Source organism: Solanum stenotomum, chromosome 10 (assembly GCF_019186545.1).
Source record: "Solanum stenotomum isolate F172 chromosome 10, ASM1918654v1, whole genome shotgun sequence".
Taxonomy (NCBI): Eukaryota; Viridiplantae; Streptophyta; class Magnoliopsida; order Solanales; family Solanaceae; genus Solanum; species Solanum stenotomum.
Window position 1 is genome coordinate 53947528 of NC_064291.1, and position 24357 is coordinate 53971884.

The 24357-nt window shown below is 32.8% G+C and overlaps 2 protein-coding genes and 2 long non-coding RNA genes across 7 annotated transcripts in view; 2 read left to right on the forward strand and 2 right to left on the reverse strand.

Moving 5' to 3' along the window:
• LOC125878434 (uncharacterized) overlaps positions 1-14126 on the reverse strand; it is a 48716-nt gene extending 34590 nt beyond the window's left edge. For both annotated transcript variants that reach the window (XR_007447754.1, XR_007447753.1), the window contains exon 1: positions 14027-14126. This is a non-coding gene — a long non-coding RNA (uncharacterized LOC125878434). The remainder of the gene's footprint in view (positions 1-14026) is intronic.
• Positions 1-17704, reverse strand: part of LOC125878435 (uncharacterized) — a 70512-nt gene extending 52808 nt beyond the window's left edge. The window contains exon 1 of the long non-coding RNA XR_007447755.1: positions 17636-17704. This is a non-coding gene — a long non-coding RNA (uncharacterized LOC125878435). The remainder of the gene's footprint in view (positions 1-17635) is intronic.
• LOC125878409 (flavonoid 3'-monooxygenase CYP75B137-like) overlaps positions 1-22947 on the forward strand; it is a 55869-nt gene extending 32922 nt beyond the window's left edge. The window contains exons 2-3 of one of the 3 annotated variants that reach the window (XM_049559658.1): positions 20740-21503; positions 22112-22947. In XM_049559658.1, the coding sequence (XP_049415615.1) occupies positions 20740-21503; positions 22112-22732 (1385 nt within the window). In that variant the 3' untranslated portion in view covers positions 22733-22947. Of the gene's footprint in view, positions 1-17332; positions 18283-18883; positions 19676-20549; positions 21504-22111 lie in introns of those variants that run through there. The other 2 variants (XM_049559659.1, XM_049559657.1) reach the window with 2 other exon arrangements.
• Positions 22948-23227: 280 nt separating this feature from the next.
• The window catches only part of LOC125843182 (labd-13Z-ene-9,15,16-triol synthase, chloroplastic-like), a 7791-nt gene continuing 6661 nt past the window's right edge, over positions 23228-24357 (forward strand). Inside the window, exon 1 of the mRNA XM_049522398.1 lies at positions 23228-23355. Coding sequence (XP_049378355.1) covers positions 23228-23355 — 128 coding nt within the window. The remainder of the gene's footprint in view (positions 23356-24357) is intronic.

The following is a 24357-nucleotide window of genomic DNA, read 5'->3' on the forward strand; positions in this document are numbered from 1 at the left end:
ATGCCAAGAAACTAGTTTAACGCCAAAAAAATTCGAAACTCAAACGGAGCGTCTAAAAATTCAACCAAGACTCATTCTAGACTTAGAATCGCCTCCCGAAACCAACGGTACTCTCGGAATTTCAATCCGAGCCTCGGAACCTCATATGTTGACCAAAGTCAACTCTTTATCACAATTTCACAACTTTAGCAACTTAGGACCTCAATTCTTCATCTCAACTCCAAATTCAACTCCGTAACTTCACACAGACCCGTTTCGACATTCTAAAACTGCCGAAATCGACAGAAATCCGATCCGAGTCCCGAAACTCCAAATAACTCGAAAAATCACTTTTTAACCAACTTTAACTCATAAAAACTCAACTTCTCAAAAACTCAACTTTTTACCAACTTTTCCTCAAACTAACTTTACAACCACAAAACATGGGACTCGGGGCAACTACCGAAAGGGCAAAATATTCATTTCCACGAAAAATTACCAAAATGACCTTTCGGGTCATTACAATGATATTTCACCTAAGCTTGCCTATGAAATTGATTAGAATTGTGTTTGTTTGACATTGAAAAAAATTACATGCATGCTTTGGATTAAATCATGTTTTATTTCATTCTATTTTTTGCATCTTGATCTTGTGCTATTTGTTTGTGGGTAGTTTGTTGAATCACTTTGTAATAAAAAGTTGCAAAATATTCTGTCTAAAAGGTTGCAAAACATGCAGCTATTCACTTGGTGTGTGAAGTAAGTGAAGTGTGCCTTAAAGTTATTGATTTAATATTTCTTAGGGTCTTGAGGTAGCAGTTGAAGTCTTACTTCCTAATGCTGAAAGAAGAATGTGTGCAAGACATATTTGGGCAAACTGGCAAAAAAGATGGAGAGGTGAGGAAAGGAGAAAAGCATTTTGGAGGTGTGCCAAAGCTAGCTTTGAGGTTAAATTGAGAGATGAATTTGAATATTTGGGAAAGTTGGGTGATAGAATATGTGAGGCATTCCTTGGATATAACAAAGAATATTGGTGTAGAGCTTTATTTAGTGAAAGATCAAAGTGTGATGTGGTAGAAAATAATATGTGTGAAACATTTAATTCATGGAATGTTGGTCCTAGACATAAATTTGTGATTAGTATGCTTGAAGATATTAGACATAAAATGATGGATAGGCATGGAGATATGATTAAGTTTGCAGATACTTGGATGGCATAATACATATATTGGACCCTAAACTTGGCTTCAAATTTTAACTTTGACCTCCAACTTTCATAGTGCACAAATAGGCACTTTAACTTGTATAAAGTTGAACAAATAGACACACATGTCCTACATGGCATCTTACATGTCATTTTTTGTCCTACGTGGTGTCCTACGTGTATTGTGCCATGTAGGACTCGTGTGTTTACTTGTTTTACTTTATACAAGTTAAAGTGCCTATTTGTGCACTATGAAAGTTGGAGGTCAAAGTTAAAATTTGAAGCCAAGTTTAGGGTCCAATATATGTATTATGCCTACTTGGATCAGTGACATTTCACCTATGGCAAGATTGATTTTAGAAGAAAACAAAGAGATTGGTAGGACACTAAGGGTGAATTGGAATCATGACATTGGATTTGAAATTCAAGAAGGAGAGTATAGACACATAATTGACATGACTAGAAAGACATGTAGTTGTAGATTGTGGCAGTTGGGGGGCATACCTTGCCAACATGCAGTTTGTGCCTTATATCACATTGGGCAAGAACCAGAAGATTATGTGGAACATTGGTACAAAAAAGATACATTCCTAAGAGCTTATAAGTACTTCTTACAACCCATCTCCAATATGATAATGTGGCCTGACACCAATAACCCACCAGTTGAGCCTCCTGAAGTGAAGCCGATGCCTGGAAGACCAGGTAGATGTAGAAGAAAAGATAAAGATGAACCGAGAAAAAAGAAGTGGGGGAAAGCATCAAAGAATGGAGTGAAGATGTCATGTTCCAAATGCCATTAAGTTGGGCAAAACAAAAGAACTTGTAAATCAGTGGTAAGAATTTTTGTATTTCTTGTAAGTTTTAATTAGTTTTATACTTCTAATTTTGTGTCTTTATAGCCCTCTCAACAGCCCACACAACAGCCTACAAGGCCTTTTCAACAACCACCAGTGAGGCAGCCTTCACAACCACCATTGAGGCAGCCTAGCACTAGAAATGCCTCTTCTTTATGTGCAGATACTTCAAAGGTTAAAGGAAGGAAAAAAAAGGAGCCAACTGCAAGGGCAACATCTTCTTCAGTTGGAATGCCACCAGCTCCTTCAGTTGGAAGAAAAAGAACAAGAGATGTGGGATTTGGTGTTTACATAGACATACAATCTGGAAGACAAGTGATTAACGTATGTATATTGCCTTCTTTAATTTATTTTCTTACATCTTTATTTAGGTATACTAAATAATGCCCTATGAATTATGTAGCCAGGAAGATCAAGTGAAAGGGTTTTCTCAAGTAGAACAAGGATAGCATTTAAAGATGCATCACAAACAAATGTTGATCTTGGATTCAAGCCACCTGGTTTGAAATGGAAAGGAAAAGATGCAATGACTAGAAATCAACTTCAACAATTGTCAAAGAAAAAGGTGCAAAGCAAATCCAAGGGCAAGTGGGTTCCATAAGAGTTTAAAGTGTTAATGATGTGTATAAATATTGATCTAGGAGGTCTTTGTTTTTGTTTATTTTGATAAATGTTTGTAAAGGCATACTCCAATTACTAATCATTTTGATGTATTTTGGGTTATTTTGATGTATGTTTGCATAGACAAATCTTTGGAGGGTATTTAGTTGTCCTAGTTTAATGGATATTAAGTTATGTTTTGTGAAGTCTTTTGGTGTTTGTTATGATTGATGTTAGGCTGCCTTGATGTTAGGTGTTTACTATGTATGAAAGTGTGTGAATCATGCTAAGTAATGTCCTTGTAAGTTGTAAAAGTGATGAATATTAAAACTAGTGTTGAGAGACAAACAGCTGCCAACTCTAAAATAGTGCATTTCACATCCATTATTTTGATTGCTTACAATAGATAGTGGTAGCCACTAACCCATAAAGAAAACTACTTTACGAACAAAACGATTCTGGCATAACTTTTTCAACCAATCTACATAACATTTACTACATAAAGAACTCTCTATAAATCCAAGATAGTAACACAATGATCAACAAAACTCGATATTTCCTCCTAATCTTTTCCTTTTCTTCATCATGTTTTTTTATCCTCTTTTGTAATCCCGAAATAGCAATTCTAGCGTGTTAGTATAATCAAGTTCACACCACCTAAAAAACTTGCATCCAACTTGTTTAAGAAGAACAAATTCACTATCAAAATTGAATCTTGAGAACTAAAATTTAAACCAAAAAAAGATGTTTTAAATGAAACCATACCCGACCATCTTCACATCCAAGAAACCAACGACCTGGATTATTTGCAAACCAAGAAATCTTCATTATAGCTCTTTTTCCACAATGACAAAAAAAAATTAGAATCCATTTGCACTAAATATGAGCACAAATCGTTTTAAAGAGAGGAAAAAACTTGGTTTGAAAGAGGAGGAAAAGAGAAATGAGATTTTGATTTGGAAATATAAAGAAATATATATAAAAGGGATTCATTAAGGGTAGGATTGTCATTTCAGCATTTTTTTACCATTGTGGGCCTCGAAAATAACTCCCAACTCGCGCAGAATTCGTGCATATCACGCATTTTGCCAGGTAGCACTCGCGGGTTTATTTATTAAAAATCTGGATAGTTAAAGTGTCTATTTGTGCACTGTGAAAGTTGGAGGTCAAACTTAAAATTTGAAGCCAAGTTTAGGGGTCAATATATGTATTATCCCTTTAATTATTGTCTCTAGTTTCTTTGAAATAGGAGTCTAGATAACTTTTGATCTAAATTCTTGAATTGATTCAATTAGGATTATATTTAAATTTTAATGTGTTAATTATGAATACTAAGATCAATTAGGCTTTTAGCACTTTTCTTGAAATTTGAGATTTTATTCTCAAATTTTATATATCTATCAATTTATGTCTTTAATCTTTATAATTTCGCTTGCACATTATTTTTTCTTGTTTATTCAAGTAACTCGATTCTTATCAATCTTATACTACACAAATAAGATAAAATTATTTTTTTATATCTATGATGTTAAATAGATGAAGGGCATCTGATTGGATATTTGAGGCCATGATGGTGAAAGAGTTGCTGGCGATAAATCCAAAAAAAGAAACGATTTTCTTGCTGAAAATTGAGTGATGAACAACGTGCCAAACAAAATTTTTCTCCTTTCCAAGTTTCTTATGATACTAAACAAAGTACTTTCTCCGTTTCAATTAACATCACGAGATTCAGGAGGTGGCTCTGCTTATTTATATTCATCTCATTCTTTCAGCAAAATAAAAAATAAAAAAAATCTTTTAGCAGTGCAAAAGCTTCAGATGTCTCTCAAATTCTTCAAACCCCTTTTTGATTCATTCCCATGGCTCCTTCAAGAACTCAATGTTGAGCAAAAGGGGGTGTTTATCTCCTATTTTCTTGGGTTTTTAGCTTTACTATGGTTCCTTTTGTTTTTCATCAGAAACTCAAACAAGGGATTGCCACCAGGGCCTAAAGCCTTGCCCTTGATAGGTAATCTCCTCTCTCTTGATCCTGAACTTCACACCTATTTTGCATCTCTGTCCCAAACATATGGCCCCATTTGTAGACTCTGGCTTGGTAAAAAACTTGGGATTATTATTAGTTCGCCTGCTTTAGCTCGCGAGGTTCTTAAGGATAAAGATACCATTTTTGCAAACAGAGATGTGTCTGCTGCTGGAAGAGAATTTTCATATGGTATCAATGACTTACTTTGGAGTCCTTATGGACCGAAATGGCGAATGTTGAGGAAGCTTTGTGTTCGCGATATGCTTAGTTGTTCTAGTTTAGATTCTGTTTATGCACTAAGGAGAAGGGAGCTTAGACAATCGATCAATTACTTTTATAGTCAGAAGGGTTTACCTGTGAACATTGGTGAACAGATGTTCTTGACTGTGTTTAATGTTATTACAAGCATGTTATGGGGTGGCACGGTGAAGGGTGGGGAAAGAGCTAGTCTTGGAGCTGAGTTTAGGCATGTTGTGACTGAGATAGTTGAGTTGGTCAGTATTCCCAATCTTTCCGATTTTTACCCGGGCTTGACCTGGTTTGATTTCCAGGGTGTTATAAAGAAGATGAAGGTGGTTTTAAAGAGATTTGATAAAATATTTGAAAGCATAATTGACCAAAGACAAAAATTGGACAGAAATGATGTTGGCCAAGAAAGCAAAGACTTTTTGCAAGTTTTGCTGAAGTTGAAAGAAGAAGCAGATCCCAAAATGCCTCTGACTATGACTGAAATCAAAGCCTTACTTATGGTATGTTTATCAGTTGTGCATTCTACTAAATTTGTTTTTTCCTAAATGAACAAAAAATAAATCATCCTCTCCCCAGTTATCACTGCATTATTATTGAGTAGCCAAGATGCAACCATTCATACCTTATCTATATGGATTAGTTATTAGCTTACACAGTTACACTGATCATGATGGCAGATGTTTTCTTTTTTATATTGGAAGGATCAAAATCACTGTGGCATACGGGAAATAAATTTCAGAAGAATCAGATTCGTAAATTCATGTCCTGGGTTGTTGGTTGGGTTCTTCTGGTAGGAAAATTCACTTTCATTACATGTGGTGCTGGTTACAAAGTTTGCATTTTACTTATAATAGTCCATCTCCTTACCAGTTAGGCAGTTAACGAATGAAAAATTGGCTTATAATGATATTAGTCATTAATAAGAGGATCAAATGCTAATAAAAGTTAAAATTAGAATCATAAATGTATTGAAGAATTATTGTGTAATAAATATTAGATTCGTATATTCATGTTCTGAACTGTTAGTTGCTACCATGTTATTGGACTGACTCAAGGATAGACTCGGTAAATTTAGCATCAGATAATATGTGAAGACTTAACTGTGAACCTTGAACTGAACTCCAATATACAGTTCTACAAATAAAAACTTGTTGTACATGATAATAAATTCACAAATACTATGGACAGGATTTGGTTGTCGGTGGAACTGACACAACCTCCAACGCGGTTGAGTTTGCCATGACTGAAATTTTGAACAAACCAGACGTCTTGAGGAAATTACAAGAAGAAGTGGATACAGTTGTGGGAAAAGATAACATAGTGGAAGAGTCTCATATTCAACAGTTACCATATTTCTATGCAGTGATGAAAGAAGTCTTGCGTCTACATCCAGCTCTCCCACTCTTGGCTCCTCATTGTCCTAGTGAGACAGTCACTGTTGGAGGATACACTGTTCCTAAAGGGTCTCATATTTTCGTAAATGTATGGGCTATACACAGAGATCCTTCTATCTGGAAAAATCCAACAGAGTTCCGTCCAGAGAGATTTTTGGACAATAAATGGGATTATAGTGGAAATGATTTCAACTATTTCCCATTTGGTTCTGGCAGAAGAATGTGTGCGGGGATAGCCATGGCAGAGAGGATGTTCATGTATTCATTGGCTTCGCTCATTCATTCTTTCGATTGGAAATTGCCCGAAGGAAAGACATTAGACCTTAAAGAGAAGTTTGGTATTACTTTGAAGAAGAAAATGCCTCTGGTAGCTATACCTACTCCAAGATTGTTCAATCCAACATTGTATGAGTAAGATAAAAAAAAAAGTATCACTGTTATGTGCTAATGTCTTTTAAAGATAAATATTAATGAGCATTAAATAATTCTCTAAGTTTCCTATTTATAGATAACTAGTTCTGGACACGTGCTTTGCACGTATATTCCAAATTATTAAAATAAAACTGTTTACAATTTACAGATTTTGAATAGGATAAAGGAAGAGAGTAAAATGTTCTGTGAATATTTCCTTACAATCATACTCAAAAATCAAAGTACATACTCAGTTCTTTTATTTTTCACAGAATATTTAGTCATTCTTGAACAACTCGATGTTTGATTCATTATAATGACACAAGAAACTGTGATCAATTTTTTTTAAAAAAAGAAAATGATTGTAGTACTTAAATCATGACAAACATGGAAATATGATTCGACTACAAATATAGTGAAGCTGGTACTATACCAATTGATCAACAATAACTTAAAAGTAGTAAGTTTTTTGTGTTTTGTGCCCCTACCTAACATATATTTGTATCTTTTTCAATTACATTTCATCCTATATCTTTTAACAATGTGCATCCTAGCCTCTATATTTTCCTTCAAAATCATAAAAAAGATGTATATTGTATTGTTATTTGTAACGACAAAATAGGGAACATAAATTCAAATATCCCTCAAAACTAATACTACTATTTTAGTTTCTTGTTTAAAAATTAAAAACAGAGCAGATGTATATTTGAGTAGAGAAGAAAAACCTCTGGTGACATCGTCTTTGACGGAAGGAATATATGATAAAATTTGCAGAAGAAAATGTTTTGCCCGACAAAAGAAGAAAGATTGGGCAGAGATTATGTGATTTGACACCATGGTGTCAAATAACGAAGGATTAATGATTATGAATGAATAAATTGTGTAATCGACTAAAACTTGAAACTAAGAAATGTTGAGAAAGGATTGTAATCTAAATTACTATGTATTAAAAAAAATATGTTATAGTAATAATTATTGGTAGATGAACCAATCATCCATATAACAGGTAGAAGCTTCAAACTAATAAATGTTGGAATGAGAAAAGGTACTTACTATTAAGAAATATGCTACTATAATAATTACCGGCAAATGAATCATCTATTATTTACTCGGTTTCAGTGCATCTAATATTATTCACTTGGTTTAATAATTATTAATAAATTTTATATTTTAAAATTGTAGTTGTTGGACTTTTAATGCTACCTTTATACAATTAAAATATTTATTATTTATTAAGATATTAAGATTAAATTTTAAATGTTTATTTAGTGTAAAGGTAAAATGGTAATTCAACTTTTCACTTTTGAGCTTCCCACTTTTAATAATATATATGATGATGAGTGATGTTTTCTTCTAATTATGACTGAAATAACTCAGTATCATGCGGAAGCTAGCAAAGCAAGAAAACCATGAGAAGATAAATGAGAAATATGTCAAAAGAGACATAAATAGTTAAAAAGGTTCAATCAATTGACCTAATCCACAAAAGGATATGAGCAATTCACTACATAAATAAAAGATACAAAATATCGAGAGAAATAACCTCATAAAATTAACTCAACTTGAAAAGAGGCTCACACAATTGATAATGTACCGTTTGTGTCTCACATATTCTCCCTCTAAACAAAATTCTCAAATTCCTAATTAGGACTACATTGTGGATGCTACCAAGTTAGAAGAAATGGGCGTCCTTTTAGAGAACTAGTTTTGGGAACGTGCTTCGCACGTTTATTCCAAATACTTAATCTGACATATTCTTTGCGCTATGAACTAAAAATGAAAACATACAAAAAGAATAAAAACTAAGTTATAGAGTCCTTTTAGTCTGCCAATGCTTTCCTTAACATAGATACACAATTGGTTATAACTTAACTATATCAAGATCTCTTGAGACTTATCAGTTATCAGTGTTATTTAATAAAATATTGCATGCAGGTTTTTAAATTCTTCTCTTTTAGTACGAATAAAGAAAGTTATGGGAATTAAAAAATGTAATTGAAGCTGTATAAACTACACATAAATATGGAGGCATGCGTATAGATTTATGGATAAATTATGGGTTAAGGCTATAAAATAAATTAGTTACATTTAAATGTCAATAATTCCAATAGATTAATACACCCTTACATATTTTCTTAATAACTATTATTCCTGTAGGTCATACACCCTTACAATGTTATTAATAATAACTATTATTTAGAATATTATATTTTTCTAGAATTTTTTTACCAAAATGAGTCATTATTAAAATCAATTCACCAAAATAATATGTTTTTCAAAATTTTACAAAACTAGCATAAATGTATTTCTCAGTAATGTTTTAGGTTATATTTTATTCAAAAAAAAAAAAAACACAAAGATCTGACAGAATAAATAGACATAAAACATTTTTGTTAGTAACATTTTGTAATTCGTTACTCGGAGGCACGTTTTACCGCCAAAATGTGAATCACAAAAATGTTTCTCTAGAATGACTGAAAATTAAAATTCAATCTTATACATGCCTCATTCAACTTTTCACTATTAAAATGAATATATATATTACGCATACATTCACTTGAAATATATATGATTTTCTTTTTTTTTTCTCTTTTCATACAAACAATACTTTTGCAAGAAAAACGAGAGTGAGGAGGGCTTTACTACATGATATCAATTAATTTCTTTGTTTCTTCTATTATGATGTAGCCATTATATTTTTTTAATAGTTGTTTTTCTTAGTTGTTACATCAGTTTTAATTCAATAGCCTCTGTATTGATAATCTAATATTCAATAATCATAAGAAATTGATTAGTCTAATATTTGGAAGGGATAGTACCTTAGGCTAGAAAAAGATTTCTCATATGATTTATTTACAAATTTTGAAATTGAAAGGATACAAGACACGCTCCAATCTGTGCAAAGCCTTCCTCATTTTTTTTCCTTTTGTTGTAAAAAGTATTGTCTATGTATGAAAAGAGAAAAAAAAGAGAACATGATATATATTTCAAGTGAACATATGTACAATATATATATATATATATATATATATATATCCATTTTAATAGTGGAAAAAAATTAAATAATGAATGAAACATGTACAAGATTGAATTTTAATTTTGAGCCATTCCACAGAAATGTTACTCTTAGTCACGTTTTAGCTGTAAAACGTGTCTCAAAGTAACAAATTATAAAACGTTACTAACAATAATATTTTATGTTTGTTTACTTTGTCAGATTTTTGTCTTTTTGTCATAATTTTTTTTGAATAAAAGATAACATATTTTGTTGAATAAAATATAACATAAAACGTTACTGAGAAATACGTTTATACTAGTTTTGTAAAATTTCAAAAAAGCGTATTATTCTGGTGAATTGATTTTAATAATGACTTATTTTGGTCAAAAATTATCTTTTCCTATTCCAATTATATCATTGATTTGGTCCTCTAAGTTTTCAATGTTACCAGAGTAACATTTATGAGATAGTCTTTACCCATAATATCATAATCAATCAAATAATCAACTGGTCACTTTAATTTCTAACTTACAGATGAATATGATCATTTCATAACTCTTTAGTTTGCAATTAAGTTAGGAGGTGAAAAGATTGTAAAATATTTTGATTAATTAATATTTAACTTATTGGATATTTATCACATTTTGAATTAGGATAGGGGTAAAATGGTATTTCAACTTTTACCTTTGTGGCTTCTCACTTTTAGTATAACTAATTTTCGGACAGGCGTCTTACGCGTGCAACCCAATTTTATTGACCACAAAATTTTAAAAAATTACATAAATATTAGTATTAAGAAACATATTTGAGTTATAAATTTTATACTAAAGAAGAACTGCAATTTCATAAAGTGATATTTTAATCCTACTCGGCGAGCTCTATAAAAGGAAGAAATACTTCTCTAAAGAAGTCCTTGGTTTTCTTACTTTGGTTTCTAATTTAGCATTTACTTAGCAAAGTTACTGGACCTTGTTTCTTTTGGTATAATGTACATTCTCTTATTTACCTATTGATTTGGCGAAAATAACATTTTTAAATTCCAACACTCAAGCAGAAGGAGTAGAGAAATAGAAACATATGTTTATATTACCTCACAACCAACTAAAAATNAGCCCTTAGAGGCATGCCACATAAGCAAGTCTAACATTCTCCTTTATATATATATATGATTAGCAAAGTTACTGGACCTTGTTTCTTTTGGTATAATGTACATTCTCTTATTTACCTATTGATTTGGCGAAAATAACACTTTTAAATTCCAACACTCAAGCAGAAAGGAGTAGAGAAATAGAAACATATGTTTATATTACCTCACAACCAACTAAAAATACCTTTGGTGTAATTATATTTTTAGTGTCATGTGTATTTTTATTTTTTTTTATTTTGTGAATTTGATTAAGACCTATAAACGGAGAATTATAATGTGTAACTTTACCTAAGGCATATATATATATATTGAATATTTAATGTGCATCAATTAAATATTGAATAAGGTATATATAATTTTGATAAATAATATGATATGTTTAAACGGTTGTAAGCTGAAGGTGAAGAAAACAAATACATGACACATATTAAACTTGTAAATAAAAAGTTCATAGAATTTGTATAGGTCTAAAGGTAGATGAAAGGTCTTTCCAACTAAATTTAATAGACAATTAATTTTTATAAAAAATAAAATGATAAATATACTTTTAAAAACCATTTTAGTAATTCAATTTTGACTTAGACTCTTTTCACTTTTAATAGAATGATCTCGTTGTCTTATATTACTAAAATCTAAACAAAATGAAGCTTAATTACACGATTCTCATAATATTTTTTACATGATTTTAATATGAGGAATAGTTTTTAGTAGTAACAATTAAGGGTCGAAGGAATTCTTAAAGAAACAATCAAAATGTCCAAAAGCAAAATTGTCATCATACCAACCATTTGAATTTTAACACGACGAAAAGCTACCGTAAATATTAATGATTATGTTTAAGAAAACTATTAGGCTTAGTGCCGCATAAATGTAAATGTAACTCTCGTTTTTATTTGAAAATTAAATTGTTAAATCTCATATTGTATAAATTGTAGAAAAATAAAAAATTAAACAAAAGGAGTGAAAATGAACACATATGTATGTGTTTGCAACACTATGTTAGATAGACGACAAAGTAACACAATCAAAATCTTTCATTTAAAGTTATAATTTTTTAGCAATCTTTATTTGAATTTCTTGTATTTAAACAAAAGCATATTGCATAAACTATTCAAATATTATCAAACTCATCATGTATTAATAGAAGCTTTGTCAATTAAGTAGCACTTAAAAGAATAATAACACAAAAAACAAAGAAATAAATTCCATAACAATGCCAAATGATACAGAATTACATAAAAGATGGGTTGCATATTATTTTGGACAACCATACCTCAACTCCAAAAAGGAAAAGAAAAACCTAAAATCATAAGCTAACATAAAAAAAGATCTAAAGGAATATATATGCCATATCTTATACTTCTAAGCTTAACACTTGAATTATATTGTAAGAAAATTTCTCTTTTTAATTTCATAATGAAGCTCTCTGTTCTTTTCCTCAGTTAGCTTTTTGACGACATGTATCTATATCATTATCTAGGAAGAAGAAAAGTGAACAGTAGATGATGAAAAAGAAAAGAATATGATGATCTAGGAAATAATTTACTGGTATTTATAGTGATATTTAGTTGTCTTTTCACCTACCAAATTAATGAAGCACATTGAATCATGATGCATAAAATTTATTTTGGTTTCAAAATTCAAAGAGTCACTTAATTGGAAGAGTCATTCATTATTAAAGTGTAGCTGTTGGACTTCATATTCCACCATTATGTAATTAAAATATTAGTATTTAATAAATTAATTAATTTTATTTTTATTTAGTGGAGGGGCAAAATGGTAATCCACCTTTGAAAGTTGGAGCTTCCCACTAATAATAATATATGATATATGATGACTAGTATCTGGACACGTGCTTTGCACGTGTATTCCATGTTAATTTGTTCAATTTTTTTCATTGAGATGGAGGGAGTATATAATAGTTAAATATATTGGTTTTAAAAAATGCAAGTTTATTCTTACTAAAATAAAGAAATTAAAATACATATCAATTCTCTCTTTACATATAAAGTAGAAACAACTGCTAAAAAGTATAACAAAAATATTTGAGTGCTAAAATTAAAATATTACATGCCGAAATAATAATATATGTGTCTAAACTTTCATATACAATGATACATAAATATTGTGCATTACAATAAATTTGTGTTGAACTTTGTTTAGTGAAGTTGATGTTACTGGCTAATCAAACTCTAGACGCCAATAGCTCTATGTACTTCCCATCCTCTCAAATTGTTTCTTTCTCTTAAATAACAAAAAAGAAGATGAAATTAAGATCAATATCCATTACATTGAATAATTAGGCGAAAAAACTTGAATTTTTATTAATATTGTAAGATTATTATAACATCACAATAAATTATATAGCTTCATATGTACATTATTTTCATCCCACAAATATTCGAAAATAAGATGAAATAGAGTAGACTAAAAATAATAAAATAGCTAATGAATTCTAAAACTTTTAAATAACAAAAAATAATGAGAGAAATAGTTCCAAATGTAAAAGAATGGAGGAACATCCTCAAGAACTAACAAAAGCTTAAATAAATTTATCTTTTATTTGTTGCATATGTGATGAGCAATTACATTCATCAACAATCATATTGTAAGATTTATATATATATATATATTGAATTTTTCTTATTCAGCAGAAGATGAAGGGTATCTGATTGGATATTTGTGGCCATGATTGTCAAAGACTTCAAATTTTGCTGGCGATGAATCCAAAGAAAGAAAGCATTTTTTTGCGGAAAATTGAATGATGAACAACATGAAAATCCTACCATGCAAAGTACTTTTTCCGTTTCAGTTAACATCATGAGTTTCAGGAGGTGACTCTGCTTCTTTTTCATCCTACTGCTCTTTTTTTCTTCATATAAATTATCTCATTCTTTCAGCAAAATCAGAAAGATTAAAAAAATAAATCTTTTAGCAGCGCAAAAGCTTTAGATGTCTCTCAAATTCTTCAAACCTCTTTTTGATTCTTTCCCATGGCTCCTTGAACAACTCAATGTGGAGCAAAAGGGTGTGTTTTTCTTCTGTTTTCTTGGTTTTTTAGCTTTACTTTGGTGTTTCATCAGTAACTCAAACAAGGGACTGCCACCAGGGCCTAAAGCTTTGCCCCTGATAGGTAATCTCCATTCTCTTGATCCTGAACTTCACACCTATTTTGCATCTCTTTCCCAAACTTATGGCCCCATTTGTAGACTCTGGCTTGGTAAAAAACTTGGTATTATTATTACTTCCCCTGCTTTAGCTCGTGAGGTTCTGAAGGATAAAGATACCATTTTTGCTAACAGAGATGTCCCTGCTGCTGGAAGACAATTTTCATATGGTGGTAATAACATACTTTGGGCTCCTTATGGACCGAAATGGCGCATGTTGAGGAAGGTTTGTGTTTGCGATATGCTTAGTTGTTCTACTTTAGATTCTGTTTATGCACTAAGGCAAAGGGAGCTTAGACAATCGATCAGTTACTTTTATAACAAGGCAGGATCCCCTGTGAATGTTGGTGAACAGATGTTCTTGACTATTCTTAATGTGATTACAAGCATGTTATGGGGTGGTACAGTGAAGGGTGAGGAAAGAGCTAGTCTTGGAGCTGAGTTTAGGCATGTTGTGACTGAGATGTCTGCGCTGTGCAGTATTCCCAATCTTTCCGATTATTACCCAGGTTTGGCCTGGTTTGATTTCCAGGGTGTTACAAAGAAGATGAAGGTGCTGGTAAAGAGATTTGATAAGATATTTGATAGCATGATTGATCAAAGACAAAAATTGGACAGAAATGGTGTTTGCCAAGAAAGAAAAGACTTTTTGCAAGTTTTGCTGAAGTTGAAAGATGAATCAGATGCCAAAATGCCTCTAACCATGATTGAACTCAAAGCCTTACTTATGGTATGTTTATCAGTTGTGCATTCTACGAAATTTTTTTTTTTTTACAAATGAATCAAAAATAATTATTATTGAGTAGCCAAGATTGCATTTGTGATATTAGTCATAATAAGAGGATCAAATTTAGTGTCGGATAATAGATGAAGACTTAACTGTGAATTAAGACGGTAAACCTTGAACTGAACTCCAATTAAAAAATTGTTGTACATGATAATAACATCACAAATATTATGGACAGGATATGATTATTGGTGGAACCGACAGTACCTCCAACACGATTGAGTTTGCCATGGCTGAAATTATGAACAAACCAGACGTCCTGAGGAAATTACAACAAGAACTGGAGGCAGTTGTGGGAAAAGATAATATTGTGGATGAGTCTCATGTTAAGCAATTACCATATCTTTATGCAGTTATGAAAGAAGTCTTGCGCATACATCCAGCTGCTCCAGTATTGGTGCCACATTGTCCAAGTGAAACATGCACTGTGGGAGGATACACTGTTCCTAAAGGATCTTGTATTTTCATAAATGTATGGGCTATACACAGAGATCCTTCTATCTGGAAAAATCCAACAGAGTTCTGTCCAAAGAGATTTTTGGACAATAAATGGGATTATAGTGGAAATGATTTCAACTATTTCCCATTTGGTTCTGGCAGAAGAATCTGTGCGGGGATAGCCATGGTAGAGAGGATGTTCATGTATTCACTTGCTTCACTCATTCATTCTTTCGACTGGAAATTGCCTGAAGGAGAGACATTAGAAGTTACAGAGAAGTTCGGTATTATTATGAAGAAGAAAATGCCTCTGGTGGCTATACCTACTCCAAGATTGTCTAATCCAAAACTGTATGAGTAAGATAAAAATGTGTTTGTAGAGAGTCGTGTTCTGTATGATGATTCTCTCTTCTTCTTTTTTTTTGAGAAAATGATTATTCTGTCTTTTGTATGATGAATTATGGGTTCCATTTGAACTTAATTCAAACATTTCTATGCAGCAAAAGGAACCCTTATCTTCTCTCTTGGTGAAAATTCTCTCAACCATTCTTATGTACTAATGTCTTTCGAAATGAGCATTGAATAATTCGCCCAAGTTTCCAATTTATAGATAATGAGTGATGTTTTCTCTTAATTATGACCGAAATAATCAAGAATCATGTGGAAGCTGGCAAAGCAAACTTGAAAGACCATGAGTAAGAAGATATATAAGAAATATGTCAAAAGAGACATAAATATTTAACGTGATTCAGTCAACATGTGCCTCAACCAAGTCCTTGACTCTTTAGGATCATTGACTAGCTATATATTAGTTATACACTCTATAGTACTAAACAGGGTACACAAAATAAAAAACTGTGCGAATCACTTCAATAATCAAACTATCTTCCTGTAAAACATGGTTTCAGAACGTCTAAAACGAGTTACGTCTTGCAGCTCTCCTGACAGTTCAATGGTACAATTAATAAACATCAAATACTCCTATGTTTTAGCATGTTCAATAGATTCTAATAGTTGTAAACTTGTAATGTAATAACTCTAAATATTTGTGTAATGATAGTTCAATTTTTTTTCATATGTAGGAGATATCAAGAATTAATATCTTTAGGGTGTAAATAACAGATTTTTAGGCATGTAAATCGAAATTCTGTCTCCACTTGAAGCATTCATTCAGCGAAACCTGACAAAGTAACAGCCTACTGCTTTAATTCTTAGAGTCGTTCACTTGTGATTCCTTTAAAAAGAAAAAGATTTAAAAATTTTGGTTTTGTTAGCGATTCGTCAACAGTTAGTCTTAAACATTTAGGGCTCTTGGTCTTGATTAAATATCAATTTCCATTGAATCAACATTGTAACAGTATGAGTGGAGACTGGAAAGATATCTATGCTTCTTTTTCATTGTATGGGTCCGCCAAATTAGTTTTTTTCTTCATCGGAAATATCTCATTCCTCTGGATAGTTAGTCTTAGACTAATTGTTGTCTCTAGTTTCTTCGAAATTGGGGTCTAGATCACTTTTGATCTAAGTTCTTGAATTGAATCTATTAGGGTCATAATTAGTTCTGCCAATTTTGAATATTAAAAGATCAACTAGGGTTGTTAACAATTTTCTTGAAATTTGAGATTTTATTCTCAAGTTTCACATATCTTTCAATTTCTATCTTTAATCTTTTTATAATTTCACTTCCACATTATTTTCTTGTTTATTCAAGTAACCCGATTTTTTTCAATCTTATACTACACAAATAAGGTAAAATTATGTTATATATATATATTATATGGTGTTAAAAATTGAGTTTTTCTTGGTCTTCAAAGAGGGTGTTGACAGAGATATCTGCTGGCGATGAATACAAAGAAAGAAAGCATCTTTTTTGCTGAAAATTGAATGATGAACAACATGCCAAACAAACTTTGCTCCTTTCACGTTTCTTATGATACTAAACAAAGTACTTTTTCCGTTTCAATTAACATCACGAGATACAGGGGTGACTCTGCTTCGTTTTCATCGTACTGCTCTGTTTAAATTCATCTCATTCGTTCAGCAAAATTATAAAAAAAAAAAATCTTTAGCAGTGCAAAAACTTCAGATGTCTCTCAAATTCTTCAAACCCCTTTTTGATTCTTTCCCATGGCTCCTTCAACAACTCAATGTTGAGCAACAGGCGATGTTTTTCTCCTGTTTTCTTGGTTTTTTAGCTTTACTTTGGTTTTTCATCAGTAATTCAAACGAGGGACTGCCACCAGGGCCTAAATCTTTGCCCTTGATAGGTAATCTCCATTCTCTTGATCCTGAACTTCACACCTATTTTGCATCTCTGTCCCAAACTTATGGCCCCATTTGTAGACTCTGGTTTGGTAAAAAACTTGGGATTATTATTACTTCACCAGCATTAGCTCGTGAGGTTCTTAAGGATCAAGATACCATTTTTGCTAACAGAGATGTGCCTGCTGCTGCAAGAGAAATTTCATACGGTTGCAATGACATACTTTGGAATTCTTATGGACCAAAATGGCGAATGTTGAGGAAGGTTTGTGTTCGCGATATGCTTAGTTGTTCTACTTTAGATTCTGTTTATGCACTAAGGAGAAGGGAGTTTAGACAATCGATCAATTACTTCTATAGTCAGAAGGGTTTACCAGTGAACGTTGGTGAACAGATGTTCTTGACTGTGTTTAATGTGATTACAAGCATGTTATGGGGTGGCACGGTGGAGGGTGGGGAAAGAGCTAGTCTTGGATCTGAGTTTAGGTATGTTGTGAGTGAGATGGCTGCGCTGTGCAGTATTCCCAATCTTTCCGATTTCTACCCAGGTTTGGCCTGGTTTGATTTCCAGGGTGTTACAAAGAAGATGAAGGTGCTGTTAAAGAGATTTGAGAAGATATTTGATAGCATGATTGATGAAAGAAAAAAATTGGATAGAAATAGTGTTGGCCAAGAAAGCAAAGACTTTTTGCAAGTTTTGCTGAAGTTGAAAGATGAAGCAGATGCCAAAATGCCTGTGACCATGACTGAAATCAAAGCCTTACTTATGGTATGTTTATCAGTTGTGCATTTTACGAAATTTGTTTTTTTCCAAATGAACCAAAAAGAAATCATCCTCTCCCCAGTTATCACTGCATTATTATTGAGTAGCCAAGATGCAACCATTCATACCTTATCTATATGGATTAATATTAGCCAAGATCTTTTCTTTTTTATATTAAATTTCAGAAGAATCAGATTTGTAAACTCATGTCCTGAGCTATTGGTTGCGTTCTTCTGCTAGGAAAATTCACTTTCATTAAAAAAATTGTTTTTTATCCATCTCCTTACCTGTTAGGCAGTTAACAGATGAAAAATTGTTTTATAGTGATATTAGTCATAATAAGAGGATCAAATGATAATACAAGTTAAAATTAGGATCATAAATGTATTGAAGAATTATTGTGGCAGATGTGTATAGATTCATATATTCATGTTTTGAAGTGTTAGTTGCTACCATGTTATTGGACTGCCTTAAGGAAAGAGTCGGCAAATTTAGCTTCTGATAATATGTTAAGACTTAACTGTAAATTAAGACGGTGAACCTTGAACTGAACTCCAATTAAAAAAATTGTTGTACATGATAATAACTTCACAAATACTATGGACAGGATATGATTGTTGGTGGAACTGACAGTACCTCCAACGCGATTGAGTTTGCCATGGCTGAAATTATGATCAAACCAGACATCCTGAGGAAATTACAAGAAGAACTAGAGACAGTTGTGGGAAAGGATAATATTGTGGAAGAGTCTCATATTAAGCAATTACCATATCTCTATGCAGTTATTAAAGAAATTTTGCGCTTACATCCACCTGCTCCACTATTGGCGCCACATTGTCCTAGTGAAACATGCACTGTGGGAGGATACACTGTTCCTAAAGGATGTTGTGTTTTCATAAATGTATGGGCTATACACAGAGATCCTTCTATATGGGAAAATCCAACTGAGTTCCGTCCAGAGAGATTTTTGGACAATAAACACGATTGTAGTGGAAATGATTTCAACTATTTCCCATTTGGTTCTGGAAGAAGAATGTGTGCGGGGATAGCCATGGCAGAGAGGATGTTCATGTATTCAGTAGCTTCACTCATTCATTATTTCGACTGGAAATTGCCTGAAGGAGAGACATTAGACCTCACAGAGAAGTTTGGGATTGTTCTGAAGAAGAAAATGCCTCTGGTGGCTATACCTACTCCAAGATTGTCCAATCCAATACTCTATGAGTAAGATTATTAGAAATGTTTGGATTAGTGATACTGGACTTAGCTATGGTGAGATTATTTATTATCTATTGTGTAGTTTGATGTATTAAGAGTAATTATGTCGTTAACCTGCTTATTCGTGTATTAATTGCACTTGTATTGCTAATATCAGACTATGTATTAGTTATACACTCTATCATAGTACTAATCAGGTTGCACAAAATGAATATCCTACCAAACAAAGTACTCCCTCCATTTTAATTTGTTTGTCCTACTCTCCTTTTCATTTAGTTTAACAAATGCCTTTTTTTAGCAACACTTAAATTCCAACCACAAGATTAAAAGACATTTCGATATATTCGACATATCTTTAAATTAACACCATGAGATTCAAATAGAGGGAGAATACATGTTGTCTATGTTGGGAATAAACCCGTCACAAAAATGATATTTGCAGTAATAAAAGCAATAAAAAGGGAACACAACAATACATTTAATCAACAATAATAAAAAGAGTAATAATGACACCAAGATTTTACGTTCCTGAATAAGGGAAAAATCACAGCCGAGAAGAGCAACTAATATCGCTATAGTAAGAAATTTTACACTTGTAGGTCTGAGTAAAAACTCCAAAAACCACTACACACTTAAAAGAAATGACCTTCTTTTGATTTTCCTACCTCACTACAATATCGTTCACACTCCCTATTTTTCCTCACAGACTATTTTCCTGTGTGATGCCCCACTCTTCTTTTCTCTCTTTTATTTTGGTGGGTCTAAGAATGAAGAATCGCCTCTCCTTAAATAGGCAAAATAGGCATGGTCTCATCCACGTCTCAGCAAACTTTGGCTCAAAGAAATTGAACTTAGGCAAGTAAATTTGGCACATGGGGATGGACCCGACAGTCTATACAGTATGAGTGGGACTAGGGAGGTAACTGTGCTTCATTTTCATAGTACTGGTCTTTTTGTCTTAATCTAAAATATCTCATTCTTTCAGCAAAACTAAAAAAATTCTTTAAGTGGTGCCAAAGCTTTGCTTCTTCCATTTTTTTCATTTCCCTCAAATAATGTCTCTCGAATTCTTCGAACCCCTTTTTGATTCATTCCCATGGCCCCTTCAAGAACTCAATATTGAGGAAAAGGGTGTATTTTTCTCCTATTTTCTTGGCATTTTAGCTTTACTATGGTTCCTTTGGTTTTTCATCAGTAACTCAAACAAGGGATTGCCACCAGGGCCTAGAGCTTTGCCCTTGATAGGTAATCTCCATTCTCTTGATCCTGAACTTCACACCTATTTTGCATCTCTGTCCCAAACTTATGGCCCCATTTGTAGACTCTGGCTTGGTAAAAAACTTGGGATTATTATTACTTCCCCTGCTTTAGCTCGCGAGGTTCTTAAGGATCAAGATACCATTTTTGCTAACAGAGATGTCCCTGCTGCTGGAAGAGAATTTTCATATGGTGGCAATAACATAGTTTGGAATCCTTATGGACCAAAATGGCGCATGTTGAGGAAGGTTTGTGTTCGCGAAATGCTTAATGTTTCTACTTTCAATTCTGTTTATGCACTAAGACGAAGGGAGCTTAGACAATCGATCAATTACTTTTATAACCAGGCAGGATCGCCTGTGAATGTTGGTGAACAGATGTTCTTGATTGTGCTTAATGTGATTACAAGCATGTTATGGGGTGGCACTGTGAAGGGTGAGGAAAGAGCTAGCCTTGGAGCTGAATTTAGGCATGTTGTGACTGAGATAGCTGCGCTGTGCAGTATTCCCAATCTTTCCGATTTTTACCTGGGCTTGGCCTGGTTTGATTTCCAGGGTGTTACAAAGAAGATGAAGGTGTTGGCAAAGAGTTTTGATGAGATATTTGAGAGCATAATTGATCAAAAACAAAAATTGGAGAGAAATGGTGTTGGCCAAGAAAGCAAAGACTTTTTGCAAGTTTTGCTGAAGTTGAAAGATGAAGCAGATGTCAAAATACCTCTAACCATGACTGAAATCAAAGCCTTACTTATGGTATGTTTATCAGTTGTGCATTCTACTAAATTTGCTTTTTCCAAAAATAAATCTTCCTCTCCCCAATTCCAAATTTCAAATTAATAATAGTCATCATCACTGCATTATTATTGAGTAGCCTAGAATCAAGATTGCATTTGTCTTCCACTATTCATACTGGCTTACACTGATCTTTTCTTTTTTTATATTAAAAGAATCAAAATAAAATGACATTGATAGTGGGCTTGTAAATTTATAGAAGAATTATTGTGGTATATGGAAAATATATTTCAGAAGAATCAGATTTGTAAACTCATGTCCTGAGCTGTTGGTTGCGGTCTTCTGCTTGGAAATTCACTTTTATTACATGTGGTCTTGGTTACAAAGGTTTTACTTCAAATAGTCCATTTCTTTACATGTTAGGCTGTTACAGATGAAAAACTGGCTTATAGTGCTATTACCATGTTTTTGGACTGCATTAAAGAAAGAGTCGGCAAATTTAGCATCAAAGTATATGTGAAGACTTAACTGTGAATTAAGACTGTGAACCTTGAAGTGAACTCCAATATACAGTTATACAATTAAGAAATTGTTGTACATGGTAATAACTTCACAAGTACTATGGACAGGATATGGTTCTCGGTGGAACTGACACTACTGCCAACACAGTTGAGTTTGCCATGGCTGAAATTATGCACAAACCCAATGTCCTAAGAAAATTACAACAAGAACTAGATACAGTTGTGGGTAAAGATAATATTGTGGAAGAATCTCATATTCAGCAATTACAATATCTCTATGCAGTGATGAAAGAAGTCTTGCGCATACATTCAACTGCTCCATTCTTGGTGCCACACTGTCCTAGTGAAACATGCACTGTGGGAGGATACACTGTTCCTAAAGGATCTTGTGTTTTCATAAATGTATGGGCTATACACAGAGATCCTTCTATATGGGAAAATCCAACTGAGTTCCGTCCAGAGAGATTTTTGGACAATAAATGGGATTATAGTGGAAATGATTTCAACTATTTCCCATTTGGTTCTGGCAGAAGAATGTGCCTGGGGATAGTCATGGCAGAGAGGATGTTCATGTATTCAGTAGCTTCACTCATTCATTCTTTCGACTGGAAATTGCCCAAAGGAGAGACATTAGACCTTACAGAGACGTTTGGTGTTATATTGAAGAAGAAAATGCCTCTGGTGGCTATACCTACTCCAAGATTATTCAATCCAACACTGTATGAGTAAGATAAAAATGTGTTTGTAGATGTTCTGTATGATGAAATTAAGAATATAAAACCTGCAATTCAGTGTGCCTGAATTACCACTAGTTCAGTAGGTCTATTCCAGAGTCTTGGAAACATACAGGCATGAGGCTCCTGTTTGTAAGATAAAAATAAGTCCCAATTTCATCCTGTAAATTCAAAATCTTATGAAGGTCCTGAGCTTTGTTAAATTCATAGTCAATGATAATTATTTACTTATACTAAGTGGTCATATAATGCGTAAAAATCAGCCATTTCTTGACAATATTTGGTTCAGAAGGATAGTTGATGAACAACTCTATAAGTGTTTTGGTACCAAAATCTGTTTGCTTCAACCAAGTCCATGAATCTTTGGGATCACTGACTAGCCAGAGTCATTATTGCTTCAAACAAGAAGTATATTTAACAAAAACTAATAATTTTACTATATATCACTTGCTTAGGTGAGGAGATTTAACAAAAAAAATGAAGCAATTTCATGTTTACCGCTGACGCCTTGTGGCCTTCCAAAGGTGGGATGATCCTAAAAAACAATTTTTTTTCTTTAAACCTTAATCAGACTCATCAATTCTGTTTTGAAGCTGAAGCAGCAGTAGATTTGGGGAGGTATGTTCTTATTCATCTTGTGGCTCTGCAGATTTTCAATAGTCACTTTTTGTCTTATCCAACATATTTTTATTCTTCAGGATATTTTATTTTTGTATATGGTGTTAAAGCATTGAGTTTTTCTTGGCAAAAAGGGCCCTTATGTATGTTATGTCAATTATAACATGTGCATTTCCTACTATATAGGTCAAAGTCACTTTCTTTTGATGTGATATTGGTTGGTCCCTTCTGTTGGAAAACGTGGAATAACACAAGGAGATTCATAGTCAAAATAATGGGGATAAAATGGGAAAATAATAACATCAAGAATTTTACGTGGAAATCTTTTGAATTAGGAAATAAATTACAGATCAAGAGGAGCAACTGATTTCACTAATTACACTGTGTAGGCCTAAGTAATATACTACAAAGACCACTACACACTCAAAAGAAATAACCCTCTTTTGAATTCCCACCTCACGAAATGTTACAGCTTTTCAGTGCCTTGTGATTAGGCAGAGATTAGCTATGCAATTCCTAAAGAACTTATGAGAGAAAAGCTCTTGAACAGAGTTGCAAGTAAGCACACTTAGAGAGAAAGTAGAAGAGAATCTGTAAAATATTATTCAATGAATCCTTATGAACTGATACAACTGAATTAATAGCTAAACTTGGATCAAGTAATCTCTAACTACTTTTCCCTCCACTGCTTCAACTCACAATTGGAATCTAACGATTTAACTGCCTAACAGAATTGATTGGAAATGACTTTTGTACCCCTCCTGGCTAATTAGGCATATAACACGAAAATATCGCTCACTCTATTTTTTGTTGGGCTATTGCCCGTGTTCCAGCCAAAGGCCCATGGCCTAATCCTACTTGAAAAAGGATTGGAATTATTCTCTTTATTTGGTTTCCAATTCTATTAGGAAAAGGATTGGAATAGTAATCCTATTTGGAGTTGGTTTTGGCTTTGTAAGGAAAAGCACAACTCTATAAATAGAGGATGGTCTTGAGAGAATA